This window comes from Candoia aspera, chromosome 5, assembly GCF_035149785.1.
Source record: "Candoia aspera isolate rCanAsp1 chromosome 5, rCanAsp1.hap2, whole genome shotgun sequence".
Classification (NCBI taxonomy): domain Eukaryota; kingdom Metazoa; phylum Chordata; class Lepidosauria; order Squamata; family Boidae; genus Candoia; species Candoia aspera.
This window is the reverse complement of record NC_086157.1, coordinates 115,825,590-115,842,897: the sequence shown is the minus strand read 5'-3', so window position 1 is coordinate 115,842,897 and position 17,308 is coordinate 115,825,590. Positions and strand designations below refer to the sequence as shown.

The following is a 17,308-nucleotide window of genomic DNA, read 5'->3' as shown; positions in this document are numbered from 1 at the left end:
AAGGGCCAGGCTGGGGACGGATCCTCCTGGAGAAAATCTATTTCTGTGGTCACTAAGTGTCACACTGACTTGGTGGCACATCACCAAACAAACACCAGGAATAGGGAGATGATTTATTACAGATCTGGGTCTGATAGTAGGATAAATACAGATTTTGGTGTATGGCATGTGGCATTCTTCTGGGATGGTTTCCCAACTCCACCTATAGCTTGGTATTCCTTATATCTCCCATCCAAGTTCTAACCGGCCCTGTCCCTGCTTAGCTTCCAAGCCCAGATAGAATCAGGCAGGTGCTGCCACCTGCTGGCATGTCATGATGTAACACCAAAACGCAGGCTGTATTCATGAGTCTGCTCAAGAGTGAAATAAAAAGGAACGTGTTTTCCATGCGTGCTTTAGAGAGAATCTAGTGAGATTATCGTGCAAATGTAAGAAAGGCGAAGGAAACACCTTTCTGGCGAATGTAGAGAGTGGGGGAATGGTAATTCATCAAGTCTAGAGGGCATCAGGCTGGGGATGATAGGTCTACCCTTATGGGTGCCAGTGAATTAGTGTCAGTCCCACTAAGAAGACCAAACCAAGAAATCCACCCACAGGAAGGCTAAAACTACTTTTATTCAGATTGGCTTTAATACAGATGGTCCTTGACTTATGACAACAATTGGGACCGAAACTTCCATCACTAAGCGGTCATTAAGTGAGTCACACCCAATTTTACGACCTTTTTGTCATGGTCTTCAAGCGAATCACTGCCGTTGTCAAGCAAATCTGGCTTCCCCCATTGACTTCGCTGTTTGGAAGCTGGCTGGGAAGGTCGCGAACGGTGATCATGTGACCCTGGGATGCTGCAGCTGTCACAAATACATGCCAAGCACCTGAATTTTGATCACATCACTGCAGGGACGTTGGAAAGGTTGTAACTGTGAGGACCAGTCACAAGTAACTTTTTTCAGTGCTGTCGTAACTTTGAATGGTCGCTGAACGAATGGTCATAAGTGGTGGACTACCCGTAACAGGATTGTGCAAGTCGGACTGTGCTGTGCCTCCGCCTTAAACGTCTGTGAATTAGGGACATGTCTGTTGTAGCCGCTTCTGAATGCTGTCTGTCTGTTGGGGAATTAAAATAGTTTTACCCTCGTTGACCTAGTAGCAGATCTTGCGTGTCTCCCTCAGGGTCATCTTCCTTACCCTCTGCAGTTAGGGACATTTTCCATGGCAACCAGGGATCCCCGCATTGGCCTCCCTGTTCACCGGGGCCAGCGTGGAAAAATTCTTATTCCTCCGGAGCTCCGTAGCATCTCTGGCTGTCATCGGATGACGGGGTGCACCTCGGCCTCTTCAGGACTGGGCGGCAGCATCACCCCAAATACGGGCTTACGAGCTGGGGTGCCCCCCTGTCCCCCCGTCCCTCCAGCCCCTGTGATTGCGTCGTTGCTCCTGGTAAGATTCAGAGGGAGGGAGTGGTCCAGGGTGCCGCCACTCACCATCTGGCCTCTGCTGGGGTTTTAGGCACGGTCACCCCCTTGCCAGAGTCGGGCCCGGGCCCCCTGCTCTCCAGGGCCCTTTCCGGCTCCGCCTGGAGGGCGTCTGTCTGAGCGACTGGGGGAAAACGGGGGAGTTGGTTATGGTGCACCTCATCGGCGGCAGCTCAGCCTGGGTTGCCGAAAGAAGTGATTCAAAGCGCTTGGAGCGACTCCGCCTTCAGGAAGGGCCAGAGATTCCAAGATTTCCACACTTGACTCCTGGTTCTTGCTGAGTGGCGTGGGCCTGGTTCTGGCTTCTGCGATTGTGCCCCACTGTGGGGGCCTTGAGACTGTCCGCAGTTGCGCCTGGGGAGTCGTGCATGGCGCACCGTGTTCTGCTGCCCCAAAGCGGAGAGGGCTGCCTTGACAACGACGGGGGGGTCCTTGGTGCGCTCTGAGCTTGGCTGTTTGCTGGCAGACTGGTGCCGCCTTGGGCACGAAAGCCGGTTGGGTGCCCGTGGGCCAGTCGCGCTCTCTTCGCTTAGCGCAACCCACCTCACAGGGTGGCGGTTGTGGGGAAAAGAGGAGGAGGAAGGAGTGTTAGGCATGTTCCCCGCCTTGAGTTATTTATAACAATAATAAAGGCGGGATAGAAAAACAAATAGATAAATAAATAAAATCACCAGTGCTGGTGAGTGTGGCGTTTGCTCCCTGCTTATATACAGCAGCTTGCCCTGCCAGTGTTGGTGGGGTGTGGTTTTCTCCGTGGTGGTTCCTTGATTTGGGTACAGGTAGTCCTCGCTTAACAACCACAATTGGGACCAGAATTTTGGTTGCTAAGCAAAGTGGTCATTAAGTGAAACCTACCTGGTTTTATGACCTTGTTTGTGGTGGCCATTAAGCAAATCATTGCAGTCGTTAAACGAAGCATGTGGTTGTTAAGTGAATCATGGAGTTCCCCATTGATTTTGCTTGCTGGAAGCTGGCTGGGAAGGTAGAAAATGATGATCACGTGACTGCAGGAGGTGGCGATGGTTGTAAGTGCAAGGACCGGTCACAAGTCAGTTTTTACAGCACTGTCGTAAGTCTGGACCATCACTAAACAAATGGTTGTTAAGAGAGGACTACCTGTATTATTTCTGTTTGATGGTTTGTCTGGTGTTAATCCTCGCTTAACTGGTGCTGGCTGCTGGCGAGGACGTGTTTTGGTCTTTTTCTTTCCTTCTTAGCTTTTTTGTTGTCTCTTTTGAATGGAATGTAAACAGTTCAACCCTGAGCTACACACCTTCTCTTCTATTTACAAAGATCAGAAAGAGCTGTGGCTGCTGAAATGGATTGGCTGTGCTTTTTTGTCACGGCCAGATGCCCCAAGGAATGCAGAAAAGTTGGGCGGGGCTCTGGGCATTGTCCTGACGGGGGTGGCAATGCAGGCGTCTTACCCACCCACCCTCAAGGAACATGCATTCTCTTCCACAAAGTTGTGAATTGTCTGCAAACCAGACACCTAGAGCAGCATTTCCCATCCTTGGCCCCGTTAAGATGTGTGGACTTCAACTCCCAGCATGGCTCGCTGGGGAATTCTGGGAGTTGAAGTCCACACATCTTAACGGGGCCAAGGTTAGGAAACACTGACGTAGTGGGTGGAGGTGGAATTAAATGGCTTCTGTGGCATCTCCTCTCTGATTGGGAATCCTGAATATTCAGCTGTTATGCCTGGTTTTTTTTTAAATGTTATTAGTTAAATACATTGGATTTGCTCCTCTGCCCATCTGTCTTTCCAGGAAGCCAAGGCACTGTGTAAGACTATCCCCCTCCCTTTTTGTCTTAAAACAGCCCTGTGAGGTAGGCCACACTGAGAGATGATGGCCAGTGACTCAAAATCCGCCAGCAAACTTCTGGGCTAAAGTGGGATTTGAACTAGGGACATCACCCAATTGTGGCCTAGTCCTTTAGACTGCTGTGTCCCCAATAATTGGCAGTGCTTGATAAGTGTCGGCGAATGATGTTTAACCTTTAGAAAGATGAATGCCTGCCCAGGCCATGTCACCTGGCCAACTTTGTCTGGAAGCTAAGCAAGGGTGGACTTTGATAGTACTTGGATGGGAGACCACCAGGAGATCCCAGTACGACCGGCTAGACTGTGAACTTAAAAAAATGCCGGAAGAAAGGAAGAACAACGCCTTTTTGTTCTGCTGCCAAGAAAATTACATGGATGTTTCCACGGAGTCTTCAGGAGTAATTTCATTCCATTCCATTTCATTTTATATCCCTCCTTTTAATTTGCAGCCCCCAATCACATTACAGCTTCTTGATAAAAATGAAGATAATGCCATGTTAATCCGTTCTAAAACGAAAGGCTACAGAATCCATAAAACAACAAGAGTCGGCAGTGAACAGCAGAAAATGCGTAATAATATAATTACAGAAACCCTGTTAAGAAATCCTTGGCTCCCACCATGCATGCATGCATCCATCCGTCCATCCATCTGTAAAGCCATTAATGGAAAGCTATTAAGGCTTTTCCGGAGAGCCTTGGAAACAGACGGGGGACGAGAGGGGACCCTCCTTCTGTGGGTTTCCGTGTTGTGGCTGTTCCGTGGGCTGCTTAAATTTATGTTGCATTTTTTCCTTGGCAGCTGCTTTTACCCTTATTGGACAGAGTGGCAAATAAGCTGGAGTAGGTAGGATGCATACGTGAAGGACCAGGTGAGGGACAGATCATCACGGGGGACATCTCTCTGTGTGGTTGCTGAGAGTCGGCCCCTTCTTGACGGTGGCTCATACTCAATCGGTCACGTAAAATACATAACGAGATACGAAGGAAGGAATGGATTTGGCTTTGATGCTGGAAATGTTTGAGTAGAGGACAGGTGGGCGGGCAGGTGTCCTGCTCTGGCTACCAGCTGCCTGGCTGTTGTCACTGAGCTTTAGGCAGCTCCACTTCACAGATGCGAACCGTCAAAGAGTGTCTTTCATGATTTGGCTGCATCCTCTTGACCAGTGTTCCTCAACCTTGGCAACTTGAAGGTGTGTGGACTTCAACTCCCAGAATTCCCCAGCCAGCATGCTGGGGAATTCTGGCTGGGGAATTCTGGGAGTTGAGGTCCACACAACTTCGAATTGCCAAGGTTGAGAAACATTGCTCTTGACGTTTCCCAAGATGCTAAAATCTGTTTTGCTTCAGTGAATCTTTGCCCCCGGGTGTTTCTGTTGGCAAGCCACCTTTACGCTGTAGGACTCGGCTTATTTGGATTTTTAAAGTTTTTCCATGTTGTGTACGTACCACCCGGAGTCTTTCAGACTGGGGCAGTAAATATAAGCTGATGAATAAGTAATGAATCCTGCCTGGGACCAAATTTGGAGAAGCTTTGCGGGGATTGTGGGATGAATGATAGTCCAATAAAAGCTACATAATTGGGGGGTGTTTATCTCATCTTTGATATCTGGCTGTACTATTAGGGGGTGTTGAGAGCTGAGTCTGCTGAATCACAATTCAGTAGACTCTCAGTTAACCGGCACCCCTGGGGATTGGCAGATGGTGGATAAATGTCGTTTCTGGTTGCTTGAGAGTTACTACTATTAAACCCTAATGCCCACTAGATGGCAGCAGAGAGATACAGACTTTTGTGCCGGTTGCTTGAATTCCGGTTAACTGAGAGTTTACTGTATTTGTGAACTGTCCCTGGAATATGATTCAGGGGGCAAGGAACAGGAACAGAACCCATACTAAGAAAAAGATCCAATTGGGATGCCCTCTCAAGCTATCAAACTTTGCTAAAAGCATGAGGAATAGGAAGGTTTTTATATATTTCTCTATCTCTATCTCTATATTTAAAAGTTTTAAGAACAATAGTAAGAACAACAACTACAAACTAAGGTAGCATAGAAATAGTAGAAAAGAGGAAGAAATAATAGAAAAAGCTAAAAGTGCAATAAGAGAAGAAAATAGGAAAAAAGAGAACAAGATATAAAGGTGTAAAGCGGTGGCTTCCGATATTCTTCACAGCAGTTGTAAGTGCAATTATATTTTAACCTCTCTCTCTAAAGGTATGTCATGAGGAATAGGAAGGTTTTAATAATCTTCTGAAATATAAGAAGGGGATGAACTTTTGCCCGGAATAAGGTTTGGGTCTTTGGGGCAAAGGACTGAGGGGAGGGGGGGCAGGCAGAGCCAAGGAGGGGTGTCAGGCCATAGATTAAGTGACATGCAGTGGTTTTATTATTTTATTTTATTTTATTTTATTATTTTATTTTTTACTGGCCCGTTTTATTATCTTTTCAGACCCGGGAACAGTAAACATAGTGGTAGGACATAAACCACACAGAGAAAATCTGGCATGAAACAACCGTGTTGTGTCTTCAGAAATGCTGACCTGGAGGCGTGTCTGAGCTTCTCACAGGGAGAGATGCAGGGGAGGAGAATTGCAGCCCCCACACCCCCCCATGCCATTCTTGACCTCTTGCTCATTGCTGCCTCCTCTCCCATAGCAACAATGAAGGCCGTCTCCTCTGCTGGGAGATTGTCCCAGTTCACAAGTCCTGGTTTGCTTAACCAGGGTTGTTGAAGGAACCATAGTTAACGAGGTTTCCACTTAACAGTAAGCTGTAGTTAATGAACCACAATCTGTGGGTTCACAGAATGTGTTGAGCTCAACCTCAGCCAAGCACGTTATGACTCCCTGCAGCTCCTGAATTTGTGTGTGTCTGAGCCAGGGAGGCAGCCAGTTCTCCCGCAGAGCTTGTTTTTTGAAGAGTTGGACTAGATGGCCTTTGGGATCCCTTCCCACTCAACAATTCCAGGATTCTGGGACCTGGGCCTGTGGAACTCCCTGCCAAGGGAGGCCAAGCCAACTTGAACGTTGCTGTTCATTTGCAGAAACCGTTTTGCTGAATTTGGAGTCCGCCTGATAGATGTGGTTATTCCATTTCAACTGGTGGCCTTTGCTCAGGAGTTTGAATGCTTGTTCTAAATTAGCTGCTTTTTCTAGTTTAGTGGCTTAAGCATTGCGGATGGTGGGAAGGCAGAATAGAAATGTAATACAGGTAGTTTTTGACTTATGACCGCAATAAGGACTGGAAAATTTGTTGTTAAGCGGTGTGGTCGTTGAGTGAGGCATGAGACCGCATCTAATTTTACAATATATTTTGCAGCGGCCATTAAGCGAATCACGTGGTTCCCCCTTGATTTTGCTTGCTGGGAGCCGGCTGGGAAGGTTGCAAATGGTGATCACGTGACCCTGGGATGCTGCAACCATCGTAAATACATGCTGACTGCCAAATGCTTGAGTTTTGGTCATGTGACTGTGGGAATGTTGGGTTGGCCATTAGTGCGAGGACCGGTCGCAAGTCACTTTTCCCAGTGCCGTCGTACCTTCGAACGGTCACTAAACGAACAGTTGTAAGTTGAGGGCTACCTGTACCTAATAAAAGTATTGCCCCTTTCTCCCCATTGGTGGTAGAGGAGAGCAGACACTGCACGGTTGGTTAAAATCAGACACCTGCCCCATGAGTCAGCACCGCCCCCCTTAGCAGCACTGCAGGCAGCCGAGAGGCCCGGGTTCGGTCTTGCACGGGCCAGAGAGGTGACTCCTCCCTGACTCAGAATTGTCAGAATTTGGGCTCCTCCATTGACGATGCTCCCACCAGCGGGCCTGGCCACCACTTCTGGTGGGCCTCCAAAGGCAAAGCAGTGGTGGGAGGCTGCCAGCTGTGACGGTGCCGTGGACCACCTCTGGCACCCCAGGCAGGGTCCCTTAAGAGCCGCTGCTGCAGAGCCGTGGTGGTGGTTTTGGGGGGAAAGGGTCGGTGGGTCTTCTGCCCTGCTTGTGAGCTTCCCCAGGCTGCGGATCGGCCGCCAAATGCCGGCCTGGAGGGTCTGGCCTGGTCCCACTCAGAGCTGCCCTGCGTTGGAGGAAAATCTTGTTTCTTGGCTTGCTACTGTTCTCGCCCTTCTCAAGATGAGTTTCATTTTGACACAAGGGGAATTCAGTCCCCAAACCAGTGTTTCTCAACCTCAGCCGCTTTAAGATGTGCAGACTTCAACCCCCAGAATTCCCCAGCCAGCTGTGTTTTAAACCCTTTATTATGGGAACTGCAGGCGAAAACCTTCATTAATGTTCCAGTTGCTTAGATTCGGCCACGCCTTCCCTGGTTGCACCTGGCTGTCGGCTAGTCCTTCCTCCCAAGGCTTTGCAACCCCTGCCCCCCCACCCCGAAACAAAACAAAGCTTAGCAGGGAAGGGAAGAGACTTCAGCTTCCCTTTTTACCCCTTTCACAGTTCAGCTGAGCTCTTTTCAGGAAGCCTTGAACCAGGAAGTGCCCAGGAGCGCCAGAGAAAGAGAGCAGCGCGCATGCGCCTTCGTCACCCAGCAGCGGTGTCCCTGGAGAAGCTCTCCTGGCTGGCCCCCTTTCTGCTCCCTCCCACCCCAGATGTGCGGGCTTTCTGTTTTTGGCCTGGAGGACACCGCCGAGAGCAAACTGGGAGGGGGCAGCTGGTTCCAGAGGGGGTCTGCTCCTTGCCCTGGCCCTGCCCACCGTGGGGAAGCGGCTGGCCTGCCCGGTGAATGTGGCTGCTTGCCTCCCCCCGCCTTTTCCCAGGTAACTGAAAAAGCTTCACTGTTTTGAAGGGGGTAGATTTGCAGGAGAAGCTGCTGAAGGAGGGGAATGGGGAAGGTCAGCGGATGGATGAACGAATGGTGGGCGAAGTGTCCTTTTGTTTCAGCTGGGTTCTTCCCCATTGTCTGTTTTTTTGAACTGCCTGGCTCTGCTTTCAAGTCTTTTGTCTTCCCTCCTCCGACCCAAAGGCTTTTAAAACCTTCCCGCGGTCCTTTGGGAACACGCTTGGCAGTTGGAGGTTGCAAGAGGAAAGGGAACTTTCTGGAGATTCACGGGCTAGCAACAGAAGAGGATCTCTGGAGCTCAGGGCTGAATGGTGGCGTCCTTGGGTCTCTCTGAGCCTGGCTGGTGGCTTGCAGACGTTTCGCTGCCCGACCAGGGAACGTCTTCAGTGCACCAGAAGACCGTCTGCAAGCCAGCATCCAAGCTCGGAGAGCACCAAGGACGCCACAGTTCACGGACTCTTCATCAGATAGGATTTTGCTGAGGATACCTTCCTAGTTGGAATCTGAGCTTTTTTCCTTGCTTTCAGTTGGGTTCCTGCACTTGGACGAAGCTGAAACGGCCTCCTTTGTGCTGCAGTCTCAAAATTCATGTGTGTTGGTTACATGCTAGGTAAAAAAGGCAGCTCCGTTTACACTAAGATGCAGGACTGTAATTCAGGTGTCTCAGTCTGAGGATTTGCCTGAGGGTTGAGCAACTGTCAGCTTATGGGTCGGATCAGGACTTCGGAGGGGCACATTTTTGGAAGGCTCCTGACATGCTGGATGTTTTAACCTAATTTAGTAATATGGATAATTTTTAAATTGGAGAGAAGCAAAACCTGCTCCTGGTTGGAGAAGCAGAGCTTTCACTTGGCAAGGCGATTCTGGCTCTGCCTCCCTCAGCCAATGCCCCTGATGCCCTGACCAGCTCCTGCCCTTCTCAGCCAGCCTGGCAGTGCACTGGAGCTCCAAAAATGGTGTGTGTGTGTGTGTGTGTGCGCACGTGCACACGTGCGCATGCAAATCATAGAGATTTGGTGGCCTGCTTAAAAAGAAAAAAAGAGTAACATTAAACTCCAGCATTTTTCACGAAGCTATGTGATTTTTTTTTTAAGTGCAAAAAAATGAGAAGAAAAAGAGGGTGGACATTTCGGGCCCTCCTGCTGCTGTGAGGACCCTGCACCTTTGCACCCTGTGGTCCCCGGAGGCTGGAAATAGCATTAATGATCGAAAAGTGCCACCCAAGGAAAGCTGATCTCCTTTTTCTCCTAGACCAGGGAGGGGATCAGTGGGCACCAGGCTGGTGTGGGCAAAATGTCAGGGACGTCCACCATCATTCCGGCCTCTGCACAGTGGTGCCTGTCGTAGGAATGAGTCTCGTGTGGAGAGAGGCTGGATAATTCTAAGCAGCTTTTAATTAGCAGAGCTGCTTCTAACAGAGCAGCCCCTTCCCAGCCCTTTGGAAGAGACCTGGCTAAGAACAGGAGGAGAGAGTTTGGTGGCCTGTCCAGCAGAGTTTTTTGGCTGTGTCCTCCCCTTCCTCCTAGATCAGTGTTTCTCAGCCTTGGCAACTTGAAGATGTGCGGACTTCAACTCCCAGAATTCTCCAGCCAGCATGTTGCATGTGCCACATGTGAGTTTCTAAGGCAGTGGCTGGGGAATTCTGGGAGTTGAAGTCCGCACATCTTTAAGTTGCCACGGTTGAGGAACCCTGTCCTAGATGCGTTGAGACTGCAACTCCCACAATTCCTAGCAGTACTATCTGGGGAATTCTGGGAGTTCTGTTCCCAACACATGGGGAGGGGGCAGAGTAGGGTAGAGTTCCCTGCATATTTTGGTCCAGATAGGAACTGACAACTCAAGTACAAGCAATGTGTTCTAATGGTGTGGGAACACAGCTGTTTGTCGTAGTGTGGTGTGAACCAGGCCATTAGACATGACAAGGCTTATTTGCATAAGTGTTGTGTGAACACAGCTGTTGTGTTTCCTTGGCCTGGGTCTGTTGTGTTTGCTCAGCCTCTCCTGGCTCTTGGTGACCAGATGGACACATTTCACTAGATGGCCTCTGAGCTAAACCTTGATTTAGGGTTGGACATACGCAAGAGACGAACCTCCACAGAATGCTTCTCCCTGTAGCAGTGAACCAGCCAGGAGACCTGCAATGGCTTAAAGATGAAGGCGCTGATTACATGCCGGCTGGGGAATTCTGGAGTTGAAGTCCACCCATCTTACAGTTGCCGAGGTTGGGAAACACCAGTCTGGATGTTCTAAGATCCCTTCCGACTCTTAACATTCTGTGACTGCACTCTGGTCCTACTTTCTCATGGTTTCCATAGATGTGGAAGACTCCATCTTGCAGAATGCTGCCAAAAGGGTCAACTTGCTTCCCAATCAGTCTTGTGGGAAAGAGATACTGATTATCGTTTCCTCTAGCTTTGCTTCTCTTTGATTAAAGCAAAATGTTCGGGACATCAGCTTGCTTTTTTGACCAATCCTGGTTCCTGTATTGCCCCACGGGCCAGAAGCTTATGTGTGTTGCTAAAAGATCTCTGAGAAATCCAGCCAGCTGCTGGATTTTCCATTTATCAGCCTCAAACTTTCCTCCTGGGACAAGGAATTGGGATCTTTTACATGCAAAGCTTTCTCAGGCACATCCTTCTATGAGTTTTACCGTGGAGCTATGAGGCAGCCTCCCCAACATGTAGTGGAACTACAATTCCCAGAATTCTCCGTAAACCTGCAAGGTGTGAATGGTGGGGGTCATATCTCCGGAGGACTCCATGTTGGAAAAGTCTGCTGGAAGCCCATCCTGTGAAGGAGTCAGCCCTTTTTCGGTGCCAAGCCGATGAAAAACAAGGACTCTCTTGTCCTGCCCAGCAGAAACAGGATTTTCCCCAGCTGCTCCGTCCCACCAGCTTGTGGCTTCTCTCTTGCCCCTGGTGAGACCTATATTTAGAGCTTCCCCAGACACTCTAATTAGGGTGGAGAGGCTGAATCTTTTCATCTTGCCTCGAGAAACAAGGGAGGATTTAGCTTAGACGCCCCCAGTTTTGACCCTCTCTGCCGTGGGGCAGCCCAGGGGTTGCAAGCTGGGTGTCTTGCAAGGCAGATGTTTATGGGGCAGGACTTGTAAACAGACTTTGCATTTTCCAAGCAAAAAGAAGTTCCCAGCCCCCAAATTCTATGATCAAGGGTTGTTTCCAAGTGGAGGAAATTTAAGGTGGGGGAGAACAATCCTGTGCAACAGTAGGGTTCTTTTGGGATGGGTGGGCTTAGCAACAGCACCTCTGTTTTAGACAAGGAGTAAAAAACCTGTCCAGGCATTTCAAGGGATCTGGAGGTACATATATACCAAATTTGTGGCTTTTAAAATGATTTGAAAAGGTTGCCTCCCAGTGCTGCTGTTTCTGTGAACAAAAGGTCCAAGCCTTAGAGCAGGGCTTCTCAACCTTGGCAACTCGAAGCTGTGTGGACTTCAACACCCAGAATTCCCCAGCCAGCCACGTGGAAGTCCACGCACGGCTTGAAGTTGCCAGGGTTGAGAAACCCTGCCTTAGAAACCCACGTGTAGCTGTGTCTTCTGTGGTGGCCTCAGCAGCTTGACTGTTGACTTTGGACATATCTATGAGGTTTTCATGGCCAAGTTCAGACGAGGGTTGCCTGGGCCTTCCTGCTTCGCTTCTGATCCCAGACAAGGTGGTCGAGGTGAGACACATAGGCACATGCAACATGAGACACGTCTCCCAGCGCCTTCTCAGACTCACAAAAGGCATCAGCCTGCACCAGGTGCGTAGCGTGGCTAGACTGACTAGGAATTACATTCGGACAAAGGGGGGGGGGGAGGAAGGGGAAGAGAGGTGGGTTATGCCGATGCAGACGTGAGACAGTTTGCAGGTACGTTATCAGTTTAATTGTGATGTGTTAAAAAAAAACATTGTGTTTGTTCAGGCCTTCTGAGATGGCCTGGGACCTTTTGATGTACTCTATGTGAGTTCAGCTGTCTCTCGTGCAAAGGTGCTGCTGAAGTTTCTTTATCCCAAAGTGATTACTTGGAGGTCTGCAATAATGCTCTGGTCTTACTTTGCCCTTCTTTTGAACCCTGATGTCAAACTTAGGTCCATTCATTTTTTTTGCGCAAAGTTGTCCCGTTTGTCCTACATGGAATCCAGGAGGGTGTTGCTGTCACCGTAGAGGAAGAGCATCTAAGCCTGTGTGAGAAGTTCTTGGGGGCTGTGGTGGTGCTGTCGGTATAGATGTGGGGGCAAAGTAGACATCTGAGTTTGTTGGTTGCCATGTTCGCATCATTGTCCTGTTGTTTCTTGTTGCTTGTGAGAAATTGCTTCAGGTTAACGGTTGTCTGTGTGCATGTCTGGGCCTGCCACACAGTGCCTGAGAGAAAATACAGTCTCAGTGTCGGCTGTGGGCTGTGGCTTATTAATGATGTCTTTTAATGGTTTGAGCTGAGAGCTGCAGGTGACAGCCAGAGGTCTTCTGTTGTTCTGCTTCTGTCACCTGCCGTTTAATGGGCCCTTCCTGGCAATTGATCTGGCTCTATTGATTCATTTATTGATCTCACTCGAAGAGGGATTCGGTCTCCTGAATTCCTGCTTCAATTCCATCTGTTGAGCATTCCTGTCAAGTGGGTCAGAACAAATGAAGCTGTAGCGTAGAGCTTGGCTATAGATGGTAGATTTGATGGCGTGCGCTGGAGGAAGCTGGAGGTACGCATGGTGAGTAGCAGGCTTCGGATATAATGTGTGTCCGTTACGAGGCTGTGTCATGGCATCAAGGGAGGGAACTGGTTCTGCAGATATCTCCAAGCATAGGTTGATGATGGGGTGGAAGCTGCTGAGCTGTGATGGAATTTGGTGAAGGGTTCTTTTCCATGGTCTGGATGATGACAATGTCATCAGTGAGTCTCAACCACGATCAAAGGTTTCACCCCCACTGCGTTGCTAATTCCCAAGGTCAGCACACTGTTTTTACCTACAGCAATGAGGGCTAAGAAAAGGTCCAGAAGGGCCAGTTCTCCTCTGGGAGCTCCCAGGGACCCCGGAGACCCTCCACTTGAGGTGTTATTGGTTGCTTCTGTTGTTGCAACTGATCACTAAAGCAGGAAATCCAGAATTGCAGGTGGAAGTAAAAAGCATTTCCAAGGTCCCAGAGAGCCAAAGTCACTTTTGGTGCCTGGATCCCCAGTCGTAAATCAAACATTTAGCAATAACCAGTGACATTAATCACCCCCTAAATTGCTGGTCAGGATCTGTCCTCTGGATGCTTCACTTCCAGGGTGTCCCATCTGCTTATTAGTGGCTTGAAGGAGAATTGGGACTGCATTGCCACAGTTATTAAGACTCAAGAAACCTTTTTGGCTGCTGCGGCAGAAGCCAAAATAATCCTTAAAGAACACTGGAAATCAAATGCTGATTTGCAACAGGGACTGCTGATGGCTGTTGCTTTTCCCCGTTCGAATTTACCTTTTTGTCAGCAGAGGGACCAGGAAGAGAAAGTTCCATGGAATTCAGTCAAGAGGTTTGCGACTGTTTTACTGATTCTATAAATGTTCAGGTGTTCCTTTTCCACACCCCCTCTTTTAAATTTTAACCACAGTCTTCTCATATAAGACGGAAGAGGGCACAGGCATAGTTTTACCCCAGCGATACACCCGGAAATGGAACAAATGCCTTTTGCTTGGAAGGGGAAGCTCTCAACTTCTGGCTCTCCAGAAGGGTGATGTAGGTGAATGTGGGCTCTCCTCCACTTCTGCTCTTCTCTTGGTCTTATCAAGGCGTGAACAGGGATTTTTGAGAGTGAAGCCAAGGATGTAGAGCAGTGTTTCTCAACCTCAGCAACTTTAAGAGGTGTGGACTCCAACTCCCAGAATTCCCCAGCCAGCATGGGGAATTCTGGGAGTTGGAGTCCACACCTCTTAAAGTTGCTGAGGTTGAGAAACACTGATGTAGAGCGTTCCTTGACCCTGGATAAAGTGGACACTTCTCACACCCCTGAGGCCACTCAGAAACCTTCTCAGGGACTTTAATCGTAGAGTTTGGCTCCCTTCCTCAGGACCCTCCTCAGGAGACGTCGCTGTCTGGATGGGGAGAGAGGCTGCCCTAGGTGCGCCTGGGATGAATAAACACCCTGGCTGTTTATTGCTCACTTCCTTTCCTTTTCCACTTCTCTTTTTCGCTTTCTCTTTGCTTTCCTTCGTTCAGTTTTCACTCTGGCCCATTTGTCTTTAGCAGTTTCAGAACAGACCAAAGGAAATGTCTGTGTGTGTGTGTGTGTGTGTGCGATGCGCCACCCAGAGCCAGGTGTTCGCCTCGCTGTGGCCTGCGCAGCAGGGGATGTTCCGTGGATACCTTTCCAGCAGCAGCAGCAGCAGCAGTGAGCCATGCTGGAGGGACCCTGAAAGTGGACATGGGTTGACCAGGTCTCCAACCGGTGTGCCAAGGAACAAGCCGGGGCTTTGGGCCTGGGCATCCCACCGCACGCTGGGCAGGAGTCCTTGGTTCCGTGGCACAGGAGGGATGATGGAAGGAGTTGGTTTCTGTAGAGGCGTGGCGGAGAACATGCTGTGAGGTCATCCCGACCCAGAGAGAATTTGAGCTCTGGCCATGTGGGTTTGCCTGCCTTCACCTGCCACCGTGCTCACGAACCTCCGGGTGACCAGAACAGTTGTCAGGAAGGGTGCAGATGTGAAAGTAAAGCTCCCACCGCCTTGCAATTTGGAACCGAGCCCAGGCATGCCTGCTGGTTTCTGATTCCCCCCTCCCTCTTTCCCTGCTGAGTGAGGGGTTCATGGAGCCCAGATCCACATGGGGGGGGGCGTCTATGTCTGCAGTCCCTGGTTTTCTAAAGAGTCGGTGCCAGGAACGGTTGCAATCCCTTTTGTTTCCAATTATATTCTTTTTAGTGGCTGAGGATGCTGGGGGTTAGAATCCCAAGCGTCTGTAGGGAGCAGATTGGGGATTCGGTGCTTTGGAAGGATGCATTGTGTGGGGGAGAATCGCTTTCCAAGCTGGATTCTCCTTCGCCCTTTTACAATCACGGTCTTGTTTCCGTCCACACGGCAGGTGATGCGTTGAAGAGGATGAAACGGAAAACGGGGGTTCAGAGCCACGCATAAGAAACGGGCTTCGTGGTGGCAAAGGGTTTCGGTTGTGAATGGTTCAGATTACAGGCTGTCCTGGAAAACACGTGAAAGGCTGCAGCAGAAAACCGGTTTTGCATATACATCCCTGCCTGAGCTGGCTACGGGGTTAGAGGTTCAATCAGGAAAAAAAATTCGGCTGTAGAAAGCAGCTGAACAGGAAAAAAGGACTCTGAAATTTGGCTGATGCTCTTTATTTTGTGGTGTCCCAAATGAATCTCACGTGTTTTCTGATACTCTGTCGTCACATCCTGTGTAAAACCTGGACTTATAAGAACTAATTCCCTCACTTGCTTACTCATTCATTACATTTTAACAATGCCCAGTCACAAGTTTCAGCCACAGCAAAACCTCCTCTAAAAATTAACCTGCAGGAAGATTTGAATTTAGCCCTGCTTTTGCCATCTCGCAAGCAAAAATGGGGTGTGGGCTGCAGAGGGAGATGAGCGTGGAATTGCGGTCAAGAGGAGGGTTCGGTCCAGAATTAAGTTAGCCCCCCTCCCCGCCTTCTCTGTACCCTCATTTTAGCAGGAGGATTTGTCGCCTATATTTCCTAACAAACAATTTGATGCTGCACGGGGAAACCCCTGTTTGCTTCCTGTTGCCCCACGAGGACTTCCTGAGTGTAGGCAAATCTGGAGAATGAGTGGGTTGCCTAAGTCACTGAGGCTACAAGGAAGTGGAAGTGAGGAAATGGCTTGGGAAAAAAGGCCAAATTTTGCTGATCGTTCTGGCTGTACATAACCTGAGATGTGAGAAAGGAGGGAATGTTTGCTGGCAGGGAGATTCTCTGCCATGGGTAGGACCCTGTTGAAAGCATCAGGGCAGTGTGTGTGCGCGCATACTTGATCTAGGTGCCAACTTCTCTTTCAGAAGTTTGGCATTATTTTCCCCTGGCTTTACCTCTCAGTGAACTTTTCCCCATTCATTCATGCTTGCTTGCTCCTTGAAAGCTCCTCTTATTAAGGCATTGAAGTTGTTGATGGGTCTTTCCCCACTCCTGCCTAACCAGGGCACAGACATGCCCCGGAAACCTCTGTCTTCTGTTGTGTCCCTGGGATGTGGCCTTCATCTTGAGTGAGATGAGGATGAGACAGGCTTAAGACACCCCTTAGCTATTTTGGTGCGAAGATAACGGTTGCCCGCTTCTTCTAACACCATCTAAAGGCAGCCTTAGGGGGTGTAAAATATGTTAACTATGGGAAGTTGGAGACTGGTGTGATGGAGAATGGAGGCAGGTGGAAGATTGGCAGTGGGGACAGCCAAACTTCATGCCAGTGAAGTTTTATGCCAACTCAAAGAGGGGCAAAGGGCCCTTCAACTTGACAGTGGAGAAGGATCCTCCAGTAGAAGTTTAAAGTGGCTTATATCCCGTCCCATTCCCAACCTGTGCCAGGTTGAATTTGGCTGCTGAATTAGGCCCTCTGGGAAGCTTTTAAGCCAACAGGAAAGGTATGGGGCACCCCTGTAGTTTCCCCCAAAGCAACGTGTTTAGCACTACCCTGCTTCTGACTGTGGTGGTTCAATTTGCCTCCCTTGGCTGACAGTCATCAATGGGCCTCACTGCCATGACCTGTTTCTCTGAGAATGCAAAACTGCACGTCCACAGCAGTTCAAATCCACGGCTCCTTTGGGCAGTGCCCACAACTGGTTAAATCTACTGTCATTCAAAGTTTGTCCCATAGCAATGTTCTCCCTAACCAGGCTGAGTTAGGTGGCCTATAGGTTCTAGAAAGTGGTGTTTTTTTCTTCTTCTTTTCTTGCTACCCTATTGTCTTGGTTGACAACTCTGCTTTCTCTTTCCAGTTCTCCTGCAAAAGAGAAACCTCCAGAATCTGAGGACCTGCACGTCATACCCCCCACCGTTTTTCCACGACCCAAGTTACCAGAACAGAATAGTGGCCCTGAGATCCCTCCAAAGCCACCTCTTCTTTTGCATCCAGAGTTTGGTAAGTCTCCACCTGGTGCAACACTAAAGATTTTAAGGCCCAAATAGAGCTGAAGCGAATATTTCCTTTTTTTTTTTTAATTTGCCCAATCCCAGTTCTACAGATTTGGAATATGAAACTTTCTGGAATTTTTTACTATTGGT

General features: G+C 49.2%; 1 protein-coding gene across 5 annotated transcripts in view; it reads left to right on the top strand.

The window, feature by feature from the left end:
* The window catches only part of ARAP1 (ArfGAP with RhoGAP domain, ankyrin repeat and PH domain 1), an 82,437-nt gene that overhangs the window by 9,607 nt on the left and 55,522 nt on the right, over positions 1–17,308 (top strand). For 4 of the 5 annotated variants that reach the window (XM_063306024.1, XM_063306021.1, XM_063306020.1 and 1 more), the window contains exon 2: positions 17,023–17,165. In XM_063306024.1, the coding sequence (XP_063162094.1) occupies positions 17,023–17,165 (143 nt within the window). Of the gene's footprint in view, positions 1–7,771; positions 8,062–17,022; positions 17,166–17,308 lie in introns of those variants that run through there. The other variant, XM_063306025.1, reaches the window with a different exon arrangement.